The sequence below is a fragment of the Castor canadensis genome, chromosome X (genome assembly GCF_047511655.1).
Source record: "Castor canadensis chromosome X, mCasCan1.hap1v2, whole genome shotgun sequence".
Lineage (NCBI taxonomy): Eukaryota > Metazoa > Chordata > Mammalia > Rodentia > Castoridae > Castor > Castor canadensis.
Window position 1 is genome coordinate 24,829,703 of NC_133405.1, and position 17,844 is coordinate 24,847,546.

General features: G+C 36.8%; 1 protein-coding gene across 13 annotated transcripts in view; it reads left to right on the plus strand.

Annotated features, from left to right (window-relative positions):
- The window catches only part of Znf280c (zinc finger protein 280C), a 70,040-nt gene that overhangs the window by 49,353 nt on the left and 2,843 nt on the right, over positions 1–17,844 (plus strand). For 9 of the 13 annotated variants that reach the window (XM_074063845.1, XM_074063846.1, XM_074063847.1 and 6 more), the window contains 4 exons: positions 5,187–5,318; positions 8,358–8,668; positions 9,207–9,347; positions 14,710–14,772. In XM_074063845.1, coding sequence (XP_073919946.1) covers positions 5,187–5,318; positions 8,358–8,668; positions 9,207–9,347; positions 14,710–14,772 — 647 coding nt within the window. Of the gene's footprint in view, positions 1–5,186; positions 5,319–8,357; positions 8,669–9,206; positions 14,480–14,709; positions 14,773–17,844 lie in introns of those variants that run through there. The other 4 variants (XR_012444571.1, XM_074063855.1, XR_012444572.1 and 1 more) reach the window with 4 other exon arrangements.

A 17,844-nucleotide genomic window follows, 5' to 3' on the forward strand; every position in this document is an offset into this window, starting at 1 on the left:
GGATACCAGTACTAGTGCTTGCATCTTTCCCTTGAATTCTGATTTTATCTTTCCCTGAAACAATTAGACCTTCCTTTGGGCTGGAAACTTTGATGCAGCAGCCTGTTCTTGAATGTATGGAAGAGCAATAGTACCTTTGCCAAAAGGAGAAGTTAATGGTCTTACTGAATCTGATTTTGTAATCAAATCTTGCCTTCTCACTGACCAGCTCATTAACTCTTACTATTATTGATTGCACTATCATGTTCAGTTTAATCAGTACTGGTACTGAACATGGCTTATGGTTCTAGTCAGTAGATAGTCATGAAGTCAACTTGTAGTTGTTCATTGGAAAAAAAATTAGAAAAGCCGAATTTTCAGGTATATTCAGGATCATCTATGTTTGTCACTGGACTGATAACAAACATACTTAATTTTTTAAGAACCCCTTACAAAATCTTTTTATTGTAGGATTCCCCAACAGTGTTCTCTCAAAAAGTTTCTGATGAAAGAAGTTTAGAAAATGACCAGACTTTCAAAATTCATAGAATTTTTTTGCTTGTGTTTAAAAGTAGGATTTTTTTGGAATTTTTTTTCTTTTTTCTTTTATTATTATTAGTATTATTTTTTGGCTGTACTGGGGTTTAAATGCAGAGCCTTGTGCTTGCTAGACAAGTGCTCTAACACTTGAGCTGGGCATGCCCCATCCCCGATTTTTGTTTTTGTTTTTGTTTGACACAAGCTCTCCAATATGTAGCCCACACTGCTCGAACTCATGATCTTCCTGCCTCAGCCTTCTCTCCTTAGTGATGAAATTACAGGTGTGTACCACCATGGCCAGCTTTTTAAGAGCTTTTTACATTGTAATAGATATAAATCTGTAATAAAAAACATAGTATATAATGCTCCCCAAACTTGTTTGACCATAAAACCTTTTATTTGTACAATGCCTATTTCTTGAGGAATAGTGTTTGGGAAACACTGTTCTCTGTCTTCTATATTTCATCTTTTGACCTTTGTTTTTTGAAAAGAACAATGTATTAAATATCTTCATTAACTTATTAGCAATAACAAAAAATATACTAATCATTTGCCATATGACAGCCACTGGTGCTTTTGTTTTTCTGGCAGTGCTGGGTTTTGAACTCAAGGCTTCATGCTTGCTAGGCAGGAAATCTGCCACTTGAACTATTCCCTCTGCTCTTTGTGTTGGGTCTTGGTTTTCTTATTGTTGGGTCTTGCTTTATGCCTGGGCTGGTCTGGGCCATAATCCTCTTATTTGTGCTTCCCCATATAGCTGAGATGACAAACACACCACCACTCCCAGCATTATTTGAGATGGGGTCTCATAAACTTTTTTGCCCTGGCTGACCTCATGATCTTCCTGATCTCAGCCTCCCAAGTAGCTAAAATTAAGGCTTGAGCTACCATGTCCAGCCACTGGTGCTTTCATATACAGTATTTTTCTTAATCTTTACAGTCACCCTATGAAGCAGGCATCTGATTATTTATATTTTATAGACAAGGAAACAAAGCTTTATAGAGAGTAACTTGCCCAATATCACATTCTCCACCAAATGGCACAGCTAAAAATTGACTTAGAGTTCACACTTTTTTTCCACAGAGTCATAGTCCACACTGACAATAGGTCTAAAGGCAGAAATGACAGATAGTCAACATTACCTTTGAAAATCCTTCAACTCGGAGGCTGGGAAGGGTGAGTCATGACTATAATCCCAGCTATTTGGGAGGCTGAGATGGAGAAAAATCTCTGTTTGCGGCCAGCCTGGGCAAAAAGTTAGTGAGACTCGATCTCAATAAACTAGATATGGTGGTGTATGCCTATGGTACCAGTTACAAGTGCAGCCATAGGTAGAATGATCACAGTCTAAGACTAGCCCCAGATTAAAAACATGAGCCCCTACCTGAAAAATTACTACAGCAAAAAAAAGAGCTGGGGGTGTGGCTCAAGTGGCCTAGCAAGTGCAAGGTCCTGAGTTCAAAGTACAGTACTGCCAAAAAAAAAATCCCTCAACCAACCCAAACAATAACATGCTTGTCAAAAACTTCAACACAAGCAAGTTTTTCTGTACTCTTGGAACAAATCATTGTTTCTTTGGTTGCGCACCATGTTATTTTTAAAAATGTACCGTGTCATCCTTATCCTTAGCACTTTGCAAACATACATGCAGAAGAGAGATTTGCTATTGTACATTATTATTAAGTCTAATTTTAAGAGAATAGTAGATTAATGTCTCTTCTCCAGGTTCTAGATAAATACTCTGACATTCTGAAATAGTTAAATGGTGCCTGCTGCTCATGTGTGCTTAGACAGTCTCTTGCTGTCTATCTACCTCACTAGTTATTTAACAAATCATTTGTTGAGCCTAATATATACCAGGGACTACTTCAGGTATTGGGAATATACAAGTGAGAAAAGCAAAGTTGTGCCCGCTGGAATTTGCATTATGGTGAAGAAAGTTAGTGTGTGAGGGGAAGGGAGGGTGAACTGATGGAATGGCTCAAGTGGTAGAGTGCTACAAGGGAGGTATGAGGATAGGTAAGACACCTAAAAAACTAGATAGCATTTGTTGCCCTCAATGCAGAGAAACTAAAGCAGATACTTTAAAGCAACTGAGGCCAATAGGAGAAGGGGACCAGGAACTAGACAAAAGGTTAGATCAAGAAGAATTAACCTAGAAGGTAACACACACGCACAGGAAAGCAATGCGAGTCAACTCCTTGTATAGCTATCCTTATCTCAACCAGCAAAAACCCTTGTTCCTTCCTATTATTGCTTATACTCTCTCTACAACAAAATTAGAGATAAGGGGAAAACAGTTTCTGCTGGATATTGAGGGGGTGGGGGGAGAGGGAGGGGGTGTGGGAAGGAGGGAGAAATGACCCAAACATTGTATGCACATACGAATAAAATAAAAATTTAAAAAAAAAGTGGTAGAGTGCTTGTCTAGCAAGTGTGAGGCCCTGAGTTCAAACCCCAGTACTGCCAAATGCATACATACATGCTAGCTAATGATAAATACAATGGGAAGAAAATAAATGATAGGGAGTTCTAGGGTTAGGTAAGTAGTAGTTCTCTCTTTTTTTTTTTTTACTAGAATTGGTCAAAGAGACCTCTACAAAGGGGATAAGGGAGTATCTCATACGGCTATCTGGGGGAGAATGTTCCAGGCCGAAGGAACAGAAGTATATAATGAGGTGATGCCCATGACTAGGATGTTGGAGGAACAGCAAGGAGGTCAACGTGACTGGAGTACAGTCTTCTACTTATTAGTAGAAGGAAAAGTTGTAAATGAGGTGGCAATAATACAAGGCAAACCAGACCATGGAGGGCCTTTTGTAGGCTGGAGTCAGGATTCTGAAGTATTATGGAAAGCCACTGGAGGGTTTAAGCATGGAAAGATCTGCAGTGTTTTCAAGATCTCTCCGGTAACCAGGGGAAGAATTAACTGTAGGGGAATGAAGAGTAGAAAGAGGGAGAAGATAGGACCCTATTGCAAGAGTCCATGAGTGGCTTTAGGGTAGCATGGATGGTAGCAGTGGTTGAGAAAAGTATAGAAGGAACACATTTCGACAGCAGCACTACACATATACACGTGTATACACAGAGCGAATGGAGGGGAATCTGGAGTTCACTTTTGTTCATGTTGACTTTAAATACCTATTGGGCATTTAAGTCAGATAAACAAGTCAGATAGACAGTTGGATGGCTGATATTTAAAGCCATGAAATTGGATGAAGTATTGGTACAGGGAAGAAGATTTCCAAAAACTGTGCAATAGAAATGCATATTTTAATTAATGAGACCATACACATAAAGATTGCAATTAATAATACGTAGTAGAAAGAATACTAACCAGCTATGGGCAAGTGACAGATTTTTCTGGGGTCCTATTTCCCATTGGTAAAATAGTAATGGGACTAGGTTTGAAGAACTCAGTCAAGGGGTTGTCAAACAGTAGATTGAGAAGAGTTCTCATTTAGGCTTCCATATAGATGCTGTTCAATATTGCTAATAGTCTTGTCTGTTTTTTTTTTAATTTAGGCTAAGTAAAACTAAATAAAGTGAGAAAATCAGCTTCTCAGTTGTGTTTATTACATTTAAAGTTCTCATGCGGTTGCATGTGACTAATAGATACCCTAATGGATCGTGCAGCTATAGGAAGATTATCATTGCAGAAGTTTCTGTTGGATAGGACTGTCGTACAACTATTTCTGTTACATAATTTTCTTAGGAGTCTCTGGTTAGGTTTGTTTGATTTTAGAAGATTGTTTTACTAACTTGCAAAACAAATGGAAATAGCAAAAATTATAAAGAATTTACTTTTTCTAAGGATAAAGATATAATGCAATTCATTTTCACAATATCATGCATTTGAATAGTTTATACTTCAAGGTTTTAATTAAAAGAGCTTTCATACCACAATTATTATAGGACTTTTCCCATTAGATTCTAATTGATAACAATTTTCATGTTTGGTGCTTATAAATAACAAATACTTTTGAAACTCAAATACTAATGCAAGGCATGCTTTTCAAAATGAAATAATACATTTGTCTAGCCTACATGAGGCCCTGAGTTTGATCCCTAGCGTTGCAAAAAAAAAAAAAAGAAAGAAATCGGCTGGGGTATAGCTCAGTAGTAGCATAAAGCCCTAGGTTCAATCTCTACCACTGAAAGAGAAAAATAGGGAAGACTATTTAAAAATACTGGGTTTTTTTTATTATTTTAAAGGCTGGGGCGGTACTGGGCTTTGAACTCAGGGCCTCAGGCTTGCTAGGCAGGCGTACTACCACTTCATCTACTCCACCAGCCCTATTTTGTGTTCGGTATTTTTAAGACAGGGTCTTGTGAAGTATTTGCCCAGGCTGGCTTCGAACTGTGATCCTCCTAATCTCTTACCTCCTAAGTAGCTAGGATTGCAGGCATAAGCCACCGGCACCTGGCTGGTTTTGAAATTATTTAGATAATTAGAATTTTTCGGGTCCCAGGGCATAGCATTGCACATGTGTAATCCCAGCACTCAGGAGCCTTAGGCAGGAGGATCACTAGTTGTAGGGTTGCATAGTAGGGCTACATGGTGAGTTCAAGACAAGTTTGGGCTACATAGTGAGACCCTGTCTCAAAAAAATCAAAAAAAAGGAGTTAGTATTTTAATATTATTTCTAATATTCTCTATAAACAGAAAAAAGGAATTCATCGTTGTACAAAATGCAGACTACAGTTTTTGACCTGCAAGGAGAAAACAGATCACAAGACACAGCATCGTACATTTATAAAGCCTAAAGAACTAGAAGGATTGCCTCCTGGAACAAAAGTGAGTGTTAAATATGATGTATTTTAACATTTTGTAAAATAGAAATAAGCTCCTGTCTGATTTTATCTATTGACTATAATATGAAAAATTGACCTCTGGTTGCTTTTAAGAATGTAAATTTAGGTTTTTATCATTCTTATATTTAGATAGTAAAACTTCTAACCCATTGATTTTTTTTTTAGTTGATTGACAGTGTACTTTGTTGAAGTGATACTCCTTTGAGTGAGTACAGATAGATTGACTAGGCTGATTCAATGGGTAGTTTCAGTATTCTACAGGTTGTTTTTGAGCTATTCCAGTTGGCAGTGCATAGGTCTATTTCAGCTGCCAAGAATGTAAAGTGTTTGAGATCAAGAATCATGAATAGGGAGAAATGGCCCAAACAATGTATGCACATATGAATAAAGAAAAAAAAGAATCATGAATAACTTTGTGTCATGAACATCTGTCACAGTGCCTTTAATGCCATAGGTTTGTTGAAGTTGGTATTACTCAACTACCAGAAAAACAAGTTCTGTGCCTGAATAGCATTACTGCTTCTAAAGAAAAGAACACATCTCACTACAGATTTCCTTTTACCTGCTTGCCATATGTGCATGTTTTCTGACTTCTTTATAAAAAGCTAGCTCTTGAATATTTGTTCCAGCCGAGGGATGCATATTCTAAAATGAATAATCCTCAAACATTCATGTTTGTCTTTGAGTATGTACATTTGAATGTGATTATATCTGCTATTGGAATTAACTAAAATAATGCAGAGCAATGCTTTGAACATCTAGAGTGAGAGAGACTATCCAGTATCCTTCTACAGTCTTTATTTCATATTGGGGCTAGACATCAGTCCTCCTATATCTTTCCATACTAGTAATATAGCAATAGTAATGGCAGTATTAATAATATCACTATCTTAATATTATTGATGTCTTAAAGCATTTAGAATTAAGTTTTTGGTATACTTTTTCATAATTCTGTTTATTTTATCCAGGCAGCAATCTAATAAAGTAGACAAGGCAGGTGTTATATCCCTGTTTTATAGATGAGAAGGCTTAGATAGAATAAATTCCTTACTCAAGGTCACATGGTTAGGAAGAGGTCACACTGAAATTTCAGCAGCAGGTGACTGTGTTTTCCATTATTAAGCAGTGGGTGTAATCATTTTCTTTTTCCAACTACTAAGTGATAAATTTTATATTTGCTCCCATTAAGGAAATTAGGCATTATTAAATTCTCCATGCTGCCGGGCGCCAGTGGCTCACGGCTGTAATCCTAGCTACTTGGGAGGCTGAGATCGGGAAGATCGCGGTTCAAGGCCAGCCCGGGTAAATAGTTCATGAGACCCCCCCCCCATATCCAAGATAACAAGAGCAAAATGGACTGGAGGCGTGGCTCAAGCAGAAGAGCGCCTGCTTTGCAAGTGCAAAGCCCTGAGTTCAAACCCCAGTCCCACAAAAAAAAAAACTCTGCTCTATGCTGAATTGATGTAACCTCCACCATAATATTTAGAAGCAGAAATCCTGCCCAATAGGCCCCCAGCAAGGAAAAGGTCACATTTACTGAAGATCTGTTAATGTAGGCCTTTCTAGAGTTATTATTTCAGGCTTTGAGATTTAATTTTCTTTTTTTGTAGTGCTGGGGATTGAGTCCGTGGCCTTGTACATGCTAGGAAAGTGCTCTATGAATTAGCTATGTCTCCCCAGTCCTTTTTTTTCCCTTGGTGCTGGGAATCAAATCCAGGGATTCTTGCATGCTAAGGCATGTGCTCTATCATTGAGCCACACCACAGCCCTTAAATTTTGACCTCTATATTCATGAAAGCTTTTGAATTATACTAAATCATAAAAATAGCCATAGGATATGCTCTTTGATACTCATGTAATTATACTAATGCCTAATTATTCATTAATATCTGTGTTAACATATAACTGTAACCAATATGAAACTATAATAACAGTAAATAAATATGAAGGTAAATTTCATTTGTTGTTATGACCATTTAGAATAAACTGGAGGCTTACCTGAGTGCGTTTTATACTTGCTATTTTCAAAATAACGATATTTAACTTTTTGTATTACAGTGATTTATTTGTAACAACTAGATTGATAATGTAATTCATATACAATTCATCCATTTAAAGTACTCAGTTCAGTGTGTTTATTTTAGCATATTCAGAGTTGTGCAAACATCACCACAATCAATTTCAGAACATTTTCATCACCCCTAAAACAACTGCCTTACCAGTTAGCAGCGACTCTATTTTTCTACTACCACCCCACACACACTTTAATCTTGTCTATGGATTTTCCTATCCTGGAAATTTTGTATAAATGGAGTCCTATAATATATGATCTTTGGGGACTTAGCTTAATGTTTCTTTCCTAGGTTTATCCATATTATAGCATGTTTCAATGCTTTGCTCCTTTTTATGACCAAATAATATTACATTGTATGGATAATCCAGTGTTTATCCATTCATCACTTGGTGGATATTTGAGCTGTTTTCTCATTTTTGCCTATTATGAATAATGTTGCTATAAAAACTCATATACAAGTTTTTGTATGGGCATATGTTTTCATTTCTCTTAGTAATATACCTAGGAGTAGAATTGTTGGGTTATGTGGTAACTCTTATGTTTAATATTTTATCTTCTTTGGTCAAATATTTTTATGCCTACTCATCTGTTTTGTTGTTGTTTGCTTATGCTTTAGGTGACGTATTTAAGAAACCATTTCCTAAACCATGGTCATGAGAGTTTGCTCCCATATTTTCTTCTGAGAGTCTTACTATTTTAGCTCTTATAATTTGGTTTTGATATATTTTGAGTTAAATTTGGTTTTAATATGAAATAGGGGTTTGAATTTATTATTTTGTATGTGAATATCCATTTTTACAGCACCATTTGTTGACTCTTCTTTCCCCATTGAATTATTTTGGAACCCTTGTAAAAATTGATCCTAAATGTGAGAGCTTGCAGATGATATTTTAATACTACTGTGACAATTAGTTTTCTAAAAAGTATCTGTCACTTTTGTTTTTATAGGTTACTATCCGAGCCTCATTTGGACCTGTTCAGCCAAAACCATCAAGTACACCTTCCAGTTGTGCTCCAAGCACTTCTTCTCTACAGGTCTCACCTCCAAAGTCTAAAAATACAACTGCTAAAACTCCCACAAAGACTCATGCAAGTAAATCTAAGACAAGTAAGCCTCATGCAACTGTATCCACTGCAACTAAACCTAATACAAGTAAGCCAAGTACAGGTACATCTAAATGCAAAGCCAAACCCTCTTACAAGCAAAAGAGGCAACGCAACAGAAAAAATACAATCAGCATAGCTTTGAAGAACTTAAGGTACCATCTTTTATTCCTGACATACAATACTAATTTAATCTTAAATATTAAATGTTTATTTCAATAAGACTTTCATATCACAAAACCCTTTTGCACATTTACATGATAATCACTTATCTGGCATAAAGGCCAAGCAAATGATTTAAAATGGGGGAGGGGGCTGGAGGCTTGGCTCAAGTGGTAGGGTGCCTGCCGAGCAAGCATGAGACCCTGAGTTCAAACCCCAATACTGTGGGGGGGGGAGTGATTATATCTGCTGAGTAGAACTTGAATTACTGTTTTCATTCTATAATTTAATCATTTACATTAATCTTATATTTTGTGCTTTTTAACTTAAAATAGTTGAATTGGTTAATTTGGTATTTTTATGCTAAGGAAACAATCTGTGTTAGACTTTTTGTATTCTAGTTGATTGCTTCAAAGCAAATTTTCAAATTATCTTTTTTGGCAATATTAATTTAAATATCTTGGCTTCAGTTAAATATTAATAAGGCTTTCCCATATTTTGTTGTACAATATATTTTTTTCTGTCTCCAAGGTGTCGTCGGGGAATTCACAAGTGCATTGAGTGTCGTTCCAAAATAAAAGATTTTGCAAGCCACTTTTCTATATATATCCATTGTAATTTTTGCAAGTACAACACTAATTGTAACAAAGCCTTTATAAATCATATGATGAGGTAAGTTAAACATGTAAACTGCCAATCAAAATTTCCATTCAAGGCTGTGAGTTTAGCTCAGAAATATAGCACTTGCCTAGCAATGTGTGAGGCCCTGGATTCAGTCTCCAACACCAAAAAAAAAAAAATGCCATTCAGGAAGTCGGTCTTTTGAAGACAGAGTTGTCCTATCAGAAGCAAGTTTGTCTCATCAAGAAGGTAAGAGTCTAACAATAAGGAACTTAAAGGATGTCCCTTGTACTATTTTTCTATATAGTAACTTAGGAAAATATTGGGACAAAAATTATAAGAACAGACTAATGAAATTAGAATGGATTTATTAGAGAAATGTGTTTTTCTATAAGAATTTTATTCTTTTAGGTCAAAAGTAATTATTTTCAAACAAAAATTTTTAATTTTATTAGCATAAATTATATAAATGGGTTTCATTGTGATATTAGCAACATGCATATAATGTACTTTGATCAAGTTCACCCTGTCTGTATTACTCTTTCTTAATCACCCTCACTATTCTCCTCTCCTTCTTAATAGTCAAACAAAATTTTAAGTGTTTTCAATATATTTATCAAATAAATACATGTAGCCACATGAGTTATCCTCTTCATAATGGTTACTTGAGAGGCTCCAGGTTTTTTAATGATGCTAAGGAATTATTTCTACTCCCTTCTCACCTCACTGTCCCTTTCCCTTGCTTCCCCCATCTGTCTGTCCATTCCTTTCTCCAGCCATCTGTCTTTGCATTCATTCAATGAAGTGTGGAATGAGGAGCTAAAGGAATCATGTAGTCATGATTTTTCTGTTGGAATTATTTTTCATACATTGATTCAATGTACATTATTTGTGCACCTGCTAAGTACTCTATGCCAGGGAGATACTTCAGAGCCCACATTACTTTTACTTGGACCTCATTAGTAGGGGCTTCCTTTATTCCTTTAGGATGGATAGATTTTTTTAGGACAAAAAGCATTCAGATATAAATATGGTAAGTTGATAATTCAAACTGAAATAGTTTCCATTTATTTTCAGTTAGAAATAAGGTATAGCCAGTAAAAGTAATTTTCTTCAAGACCATAACAAGACCTCTATGTTACTTTGTGGTCAGAGTAGGCTACCTCTTTGAAGCACCTGCCCATATTTTTCATGACTTCAGCACCTATCTTACAGGATTTTTTTCTCCCCTTGATTATCAGTCTGAGCTCAGGTACTTTTACTTCCTTAATGCTAGCATTTCAAGCATTTCACATTCACCTCTAACTTATATTCCCTTTCTTACCACCATCCCATGTGACCTAATACATAATATTGATTTGAAATTCTTACCATCACAAGACTTTCAGTGCCTTGATCACTCTTCCCATTCCAACAGCACCAATCCAATTCCTCAGTCAGCCTCACCCTCAAGGTCATCTGATTTAAGTGTTGCTGTGTTTTTATCCTAGAATCCTTTACATCTTCAGTCCGGGTTAGCCTTGCTATCTTTGAATCTCTTATCCTTTTTGTTACCTCTCTATGCTCACTTCTGGACTACCAAAATGTGATTGATTCAATCACCTCTAAATTTCTGATCTTTAACTTTAATTTGGTCCTGTCTTTTAAAAGGTATTTCTATTGTTATGTACAACATCTGTTTAAACCCTTTTTGTGACCCTCAAGATTTTCATCTAGTGTCAGTTACGAACTTTGCCTATAAATTACTCAGAGGCATAGTTTTTGTTTTTCTCAAAATTAACTTTTTCCTACCTCAATTTTTTTGCCTTTATCTGGAAATTAACCTCAGAAAACAGACGTGGCCTACTTTTATAAAGATAGCTCTGCTTCTCATCTCCCGCATTTTCTCTACGACCTTACTCAGATATTTTGGGCCATTGCTTCATTTCTTTCTCTCAACCACATTCTTTCTGCCTGTAATGTTTTCGGATATTTTTTAACATGAGGGAGATTTATATTTACATATTAACTTATCTTCCTTTTACTATCAACATTTGTGAAGAGCATTCTTGACTATCCTATCTGTTATTTTTACCATTTGTAATTTGAATATCAGCTAACACTGCTCCTTTAAAAGTTGTCAGTCATGTCCCGATCACTAGATATACTTCATTCTTACCTGGGTATGACTTCTTTAGAGTATTTGATAGTTTAAAGTACTCACTTTTTTTTGTGGTGCTGGGGATGGAATCCAGGACCTAGAACATGCTTGGCAAGTCCTCTACCACTGAGCTACAGCCTCGGCCCCCAGTCACTCACTTTCAAAACTTCTCGACTTGTATTAAATTATTTATTTTTTTTAACAGCCATCAATTTTGGGTTTATTGCAGAAAATATATGAAGGAACAAATAAATCTTTAATTACGAAAAAAGCAAAACAAAAGAAAACCCTAGAAACCTCAGTTACAGCATCCAAGTTCTTGGTACACTGAAAAAAACAAAAGGACCAGAAGGAAATCCTTAGAATACATTGTCAAGGTTAAGTCAATGCAAAGTAAATTAGAATGTTTATGATTGATTTCTTACAACTAGTAATTTGATTATTATTACAAATCTTAAAATTATTACTGCCCATTTTTCATCTTCCCTTTTTGGCTACTCCTTCTTTATTGTTACATTTTGTTTCTTCAGCTCTTCTGTCCTATTTATACTCCCTTTCTTGGTACTTTAGCCCTCCCAGAGTTTTATCTTTTACTTTTCAATTGTAAATCTTCAAATTTGAACATTGAGTTTTCCTGAGATCTAGTTCTTCATTTCTAACTAGCTGATATTTTCATCTTTGACCCACTTGGCATCTATAAAGAGCAAAAATAAGCCAAACATTGTTGGGCTAAGACTCAAAGCCTTTTCACCCCAATCCCCTTTAAGTTCAGTCTGTTTCAGGGTATTGTTTGTGTACATGTGGAGCACCAGCTGGAATTAATTCAGTGCCCCAAGTTTATGAAGCCCATAGAGTTCTCTTGATCTGCTACCATGCCTCATGTCTTCTTGAGTATCCACCTTCCACAGTTTACAACTCTGCCTCCATACTACTTCAGTGGTCCTGCACCCATATCCCTATTGCTCTGACTCAGGCCCTAGCTAGCTTTTCCCTTAGTACAATTCTGGGAGCAATGGTGGTCTCCTATTCTAAGCCAAACACATGAGTGTCCTAATGGGGCTTTAATTCTCCCTCTATCTTATACAGGACTAAATTGGAAAATATCTTTGGTATTTCTTAAATACATGTGTTTTAGTCAGTTTTCCATAGCTGTGACAAAATACCTGAGATAAACAACTTATAAGGAGAAAAAGTTAATCTTGGCTTATGGTTTCAGAGGTTTCAGTCCTTGGATGACTGACTGGCTGTGTTGCTTTTGGGCCTGTGATGATACATATATATCGGGATGGAAAGCACATAGTGTAAACAAAGCACAGAGGGGTGAGGGGCAGGGTTCCCAATATACACATCAAGGACATGCCCCTAGTGACGTAACTTCCTTCCACTTAGGCCTCAACTCCTAAAGTTTCCAACACTGCCCAATAGCACCACAGGCTGACAGTCAAACCTTTGGCATGTGGGCTTTAAGGAACACCTTGTGTCTTTCCATCCTCCCCTTTCCCATTTTCCATGGGCTCAAGGCTCCTTAATTTCCAGTGAGCCCCAAACCCGCACTTTCTTCCTACATATTGAGCTCTTACTCATCATTACCTCCTGTAGAACTGAATGTTTCCATTGCTCTCTAAAGGACTTGTAAGTCCCTTTGCTTTTCCCTACTTCAGTAGCAGGTTGCTTCCCTCCTTGCCTCAGCACCTCCCCCAGAATGGTGCGCCATCACTCCTGCCCTGTGCTGAGCCCTGTATGTCAGGGATTGAGGACTTTTATTTCCAGCCTTACCAACTCTGTGGCTAGAAAACAGACCCACAAAATGATTAATCTTTCCCAATGGATTCTTGGTTCATATTCAAGACCTAAAGTGGCTTTTTCTTATTCCTGGTTATTTCCTGCCCCTCTCTTTCCCTCTCAGTTAACCTTCTGCAAAGTACCTGATCACCAGAGCTACTCATAGGGATCATTTCTTTCTTTGAGTTCTCTAACATTCAGGTATTCTGCTGTCTCCATATTGTTGGTATTGTAATACAAAGAGAAGCTCTTTGTATTTACCATAGCACCTAGTCTGAGGACATTTTCTTAAGATTATAGCTAGCCAGAATTTTTTTCCTATGTGTATGTATTATGCTAGTGGTGTTTACCCTGTGTCTGAGTGTAACTGTTGACCTGCTGTGTTGGCTAGCTTGGCTCTATCAATGCAACATAGGGCTAATGCTTCTCAAACTTTAGTTTGAGAAATTTGTTAAAAAATTATTATTTATAATGGTTTCTGTTATCAAAAAATACATTATTAGAAAATATCTTTTAAATTGTTTTTACTCATAATAGTTTGAAAATTACTTTGATGCTCTTTGCATTTTTAACTCTTTGAGTATTTTTTTTGTAGTGGTGAGGTCCTGAACACCTAAGAATGTTTTCAGGGAAATATGTCATTAGAAAATATGCTACAGGTAAAATGAAATGTAAGATAAAAATCTGAATTACACAGAAATTACTGTCTTAGTCCATTTGGGCTACTATAATAAAATACCATAGACTGGGTACCTTTTAAACAACAGAAATTTATTTCTCACAGTTCTGGAGACTGAGAAGTCTGTGATGATCAAGGTGCCAGCAGATACAGGTTTTCCTGGTGAGGGCCCATTAATCATAGACAGCACCTTCTCACTATTCTCACATGGTAGAAAGGGCAAGCTACCTCTCTGGGGTCTCTTTTATAATGACACTAATTCTATTCATCAGGCTTCTGTCCTTCATGATGTAGTCATTCCCCAAAACTTTACCTCCTAATACCATGATATTGAGGGTTAGGATTTTAACATATGAATTTCGGTGAGGGGGACACAGTTATTGAGAACATGGCAATAACTAATAGAATTTCATTATTTTATTTCATTCAAAACTAAGAAATTAATGTGGTGGCACAAGTCTGTAATCCCAGCTACCTGGGAGGCAGAGATTGGGAGGATCACAGTTCAAGGCCAGCCAGGACAAAAACGTTAGTATGACCCAACTTCAACAAGCCGGGTATGGTGGTGCATGTCTGTAATCCCAGCTACTTGGGAGGCGTAGGTAGGAGGATCACAGTCCCTGAGGCTGGCCTGGGCCAAAAAAAATTGTGAGACCCTATCTGATAAACAACTACTGGAGACATAGCTCAACCAGTAGAGTACTTTCAAGTCCCTGAGTTCAAACCCCAGTACTTGAAACACGGTCATAAAAAAGATATGACTTAGTATATAATAAAAGTAATGTAATCTTATTTGTGTTTTATCTATCCAGCTCTCATAGCAGCCACCCAAGTAAACGGTTTTATATTTTTAAGAAGCATTCAGGAGCTCTCAGGTAATTAGTTGATTTTTTTTCCATTGTTTGTATTGAAAAAATGTAGTAACTTTTTTTTAAACCTGATAGTGGCCTTCCTAATATGGAAATATAAATGATTGTTACTGAACGTGATAGAGTTATGTTTATTTTATCCTTAAGTCAAAGGATGAGATAGCCTATAATCTCTGACCATATTTTATTTCAGTGGCACCAGGTACTAAGATGAAACCTTCAGGCCTTTTGCATTGTAAAATAGCAAAAGTAAGGCTCTCTAATAATAGTTGAATAAAAGTAAGTTTATTAAAATACTTTAATACTTGAAATTAATATATATCATTTACAAATCGTAGTTTCTTTTTTTATAAAATAAAGTATAGAACCTGCTTACTGGCCAGAAAAAATTGTTAATATTTCTAAAGGCATCGGCCGGAAAGAATTGCTGGTTAATATTGCTACAGACATTGGTAATTGACTTTTGTTACACCATATATACCTAGCTCAGATTCCACTAAGCACTGTGGTTGTTTTTTCACATTCTTCTGATTCCTTTTAACTCCACCTTTCTTTGTTTTTTTTTTGCTTTGCTTTGTTTTTTGCTTATGTTGGTAGACATTTGCTGCTAGGCACTGAATAGTGTCTAGCACATAATAGGCACTTGGTAAATATTTCATGAAGAATTTAATCTAGATATTGAAAACAGCATGTCAATGATGTTGGACCAACAGTTGATAAGAAAAGAAAGTTTGATGCCATTTTTTAAAGTATATTAGTGCTGATCAGGCACCAATTGCTCACGCCTCTAACACTAGCTGCTCAAGAGGCAGAGATCAGGCTCGAGAGCAGCCCAGGCAAATAGTTAGCAAGACCCTATGTCAAAAATTCTCAACACAAAATAGGGCTGGTGGAGTGGCTCAAGTGGTAGAGCACCTGCCTAGTAAGTGTGAGGCCCTGAGTTCAAACCCCAAGGGGACGAGGGGCGGGGGAGAAATGGCCCAAACAATGTATGCACATGTGAATAAATGAATTTTTAAAAACCCAGTACTGCAATAAAAAGTATAGTAATGCTATTTTTTAAACATGGTTGAATTCAAGGAACTAAGAAAAAGTAAGCTATATCAGATGCTAAGTTTGTTGAAAAACTTTTTAAACAATCAAAGTGCATTTATTAACTCTAATGATGAGATTTTAATTTAATTTTTACCATGTCAAGCTCAGTTGTGTGCTTGGTTTTGAATTAACTACTTGGTTTTAAAGATCTAAGATGCAGCCAGACTTGGTGGTGCATATCTGTGATCCCAGCACTTGGGAGGCTGAGGCAGGAAGATCAAAAGTTTGAGGCCAGCCTGGGCCACATAGTGAGTTCCAGGCTAGCCTGGGCTATAGGAAGACCCTGTCTCAAAAAAAAGGAAAACAACCAACAACAAAAATCTGAGATATGCTTTTTTTCTCAATTGCGTGAGTCTCAAATCTAAAAAGAAAATTGGTCAATTTCTTATATATGGGACTTAGCATATTTATAATTCTATAGAATAATATTTTGTAAGTCCTATTTTGTTAAAATGAGATGTTCTTTGTTTAGCTATTTATTTTGAATCTACATATATAACACAGTGTATCAGATCCTGCACAGATCACAGTTATGATACCAGCCTTCGAGGAATATACAGTTTATTGGAGGGATATAAAGGTGTGAACATAAATAACTACAGTAATACAAAGAGGTTTGTAATAAGTATAATGAGAGTCACTGATTTCAAAGAAGAGATAGATGTCTACTTAGAAAGGCATAGGACATGCTAGTTGGAAGAAATAGCATGAATAAAAGTGCAGAAAGGAAAAAGCAGCAAGAATACACATTGTTCTGAGTCACAATAAGCAGTAGTACAGTGGAGTGGAACACAAACTTCATATAACATCATATTAAGATCAAATTCTAGGCCAGTAGCTTTGACCTCAGATCCAGGTTTTTGAAGCCTTGAAAACAACCCTGGGGTTTTTAGACCTAATTTTAATTTAATTAAGGAAGATGAATTTCAAGGGATATACAAGGTAAGTTGTAGCTACATGAAGCCCAGAGTGGTTAAGGCTCTTGCGATAGTTCAGACTTATTTAATAATGCCTGAGTAAAGGTAGTGAAGTAGTGTCACATCATGTTTAAGAACATGGGCTCTTGACTGGGGATGTAGGTCAAGTGTTTGTGTAGCATGCCCGAGGACTTGGGTTTAATCCCCAGTACCACCAAAAAAAAAAACCAAGGGTTTATCCGGGCATGGTGGTGCACACCTGTAATCCCAGTGTTCAGGAGTCTGAGGCAAGAGTATTAAGGGTTTGAGGACAACCTGGGCTACATAGTGAGTTGAAGGCTGTATAGGAAGACTCTGTCTCAAAAAAAGTAAAAAAGAAGGCAGAAGAAAAAAAGAAGAAGAGCAAGGGCTCTGGAAGCAAAGGGCTCAGTTTCAAACCTGGGGCTGGCCTTAGTGTAAGTTACCAAACTTGACCCTAGGCTCTACAGAAAGTGGTAATTATAGCATCTCCCTCTTTGGATTATTGTAAGATTTAGATCAGATGATATGTGCCCCTTAGCCCTGATGCAGGGTTAAGTGCTCAATAACTTGTATTGGGCCAGGCATGGTACATGCTTATAATCCCAGATACTCAGGAGGTAGAGATGAAGAGGATCATAGTTAAAGGCCAGCCCAGTCAAAAGTTAGACCCCATCTCAAGAAATAAGTCAGGCATGTGGTGATGTACACCTGTAATCCTAGCTATGTAGGAAGCCATGGGTAGGAGGATCATGGTCCAAGACCAGCCCTAGACAAAAACACAAGACCCTATCTGCAAAATAACTAGAGCCAAAACTGGCTGGGGGCATGGCTGAAGTGGTAGAGCACCTGCCTAGCAAATGCAAGGCCCTGAGTTCAAACTCCAGTACCTCAAAAAATTGTTAGTATTATTAGATATTTGAAATATTAAATGTTTTCAGGAATAAGAGTGAAATATAACTATAGTTTTGACCCCCCAGTATCAGGGAAGTAACATCATAAGAGAGACCAGGCAAGAGGGGTGAATTGGGGGAGGAAAGGTTTTAAT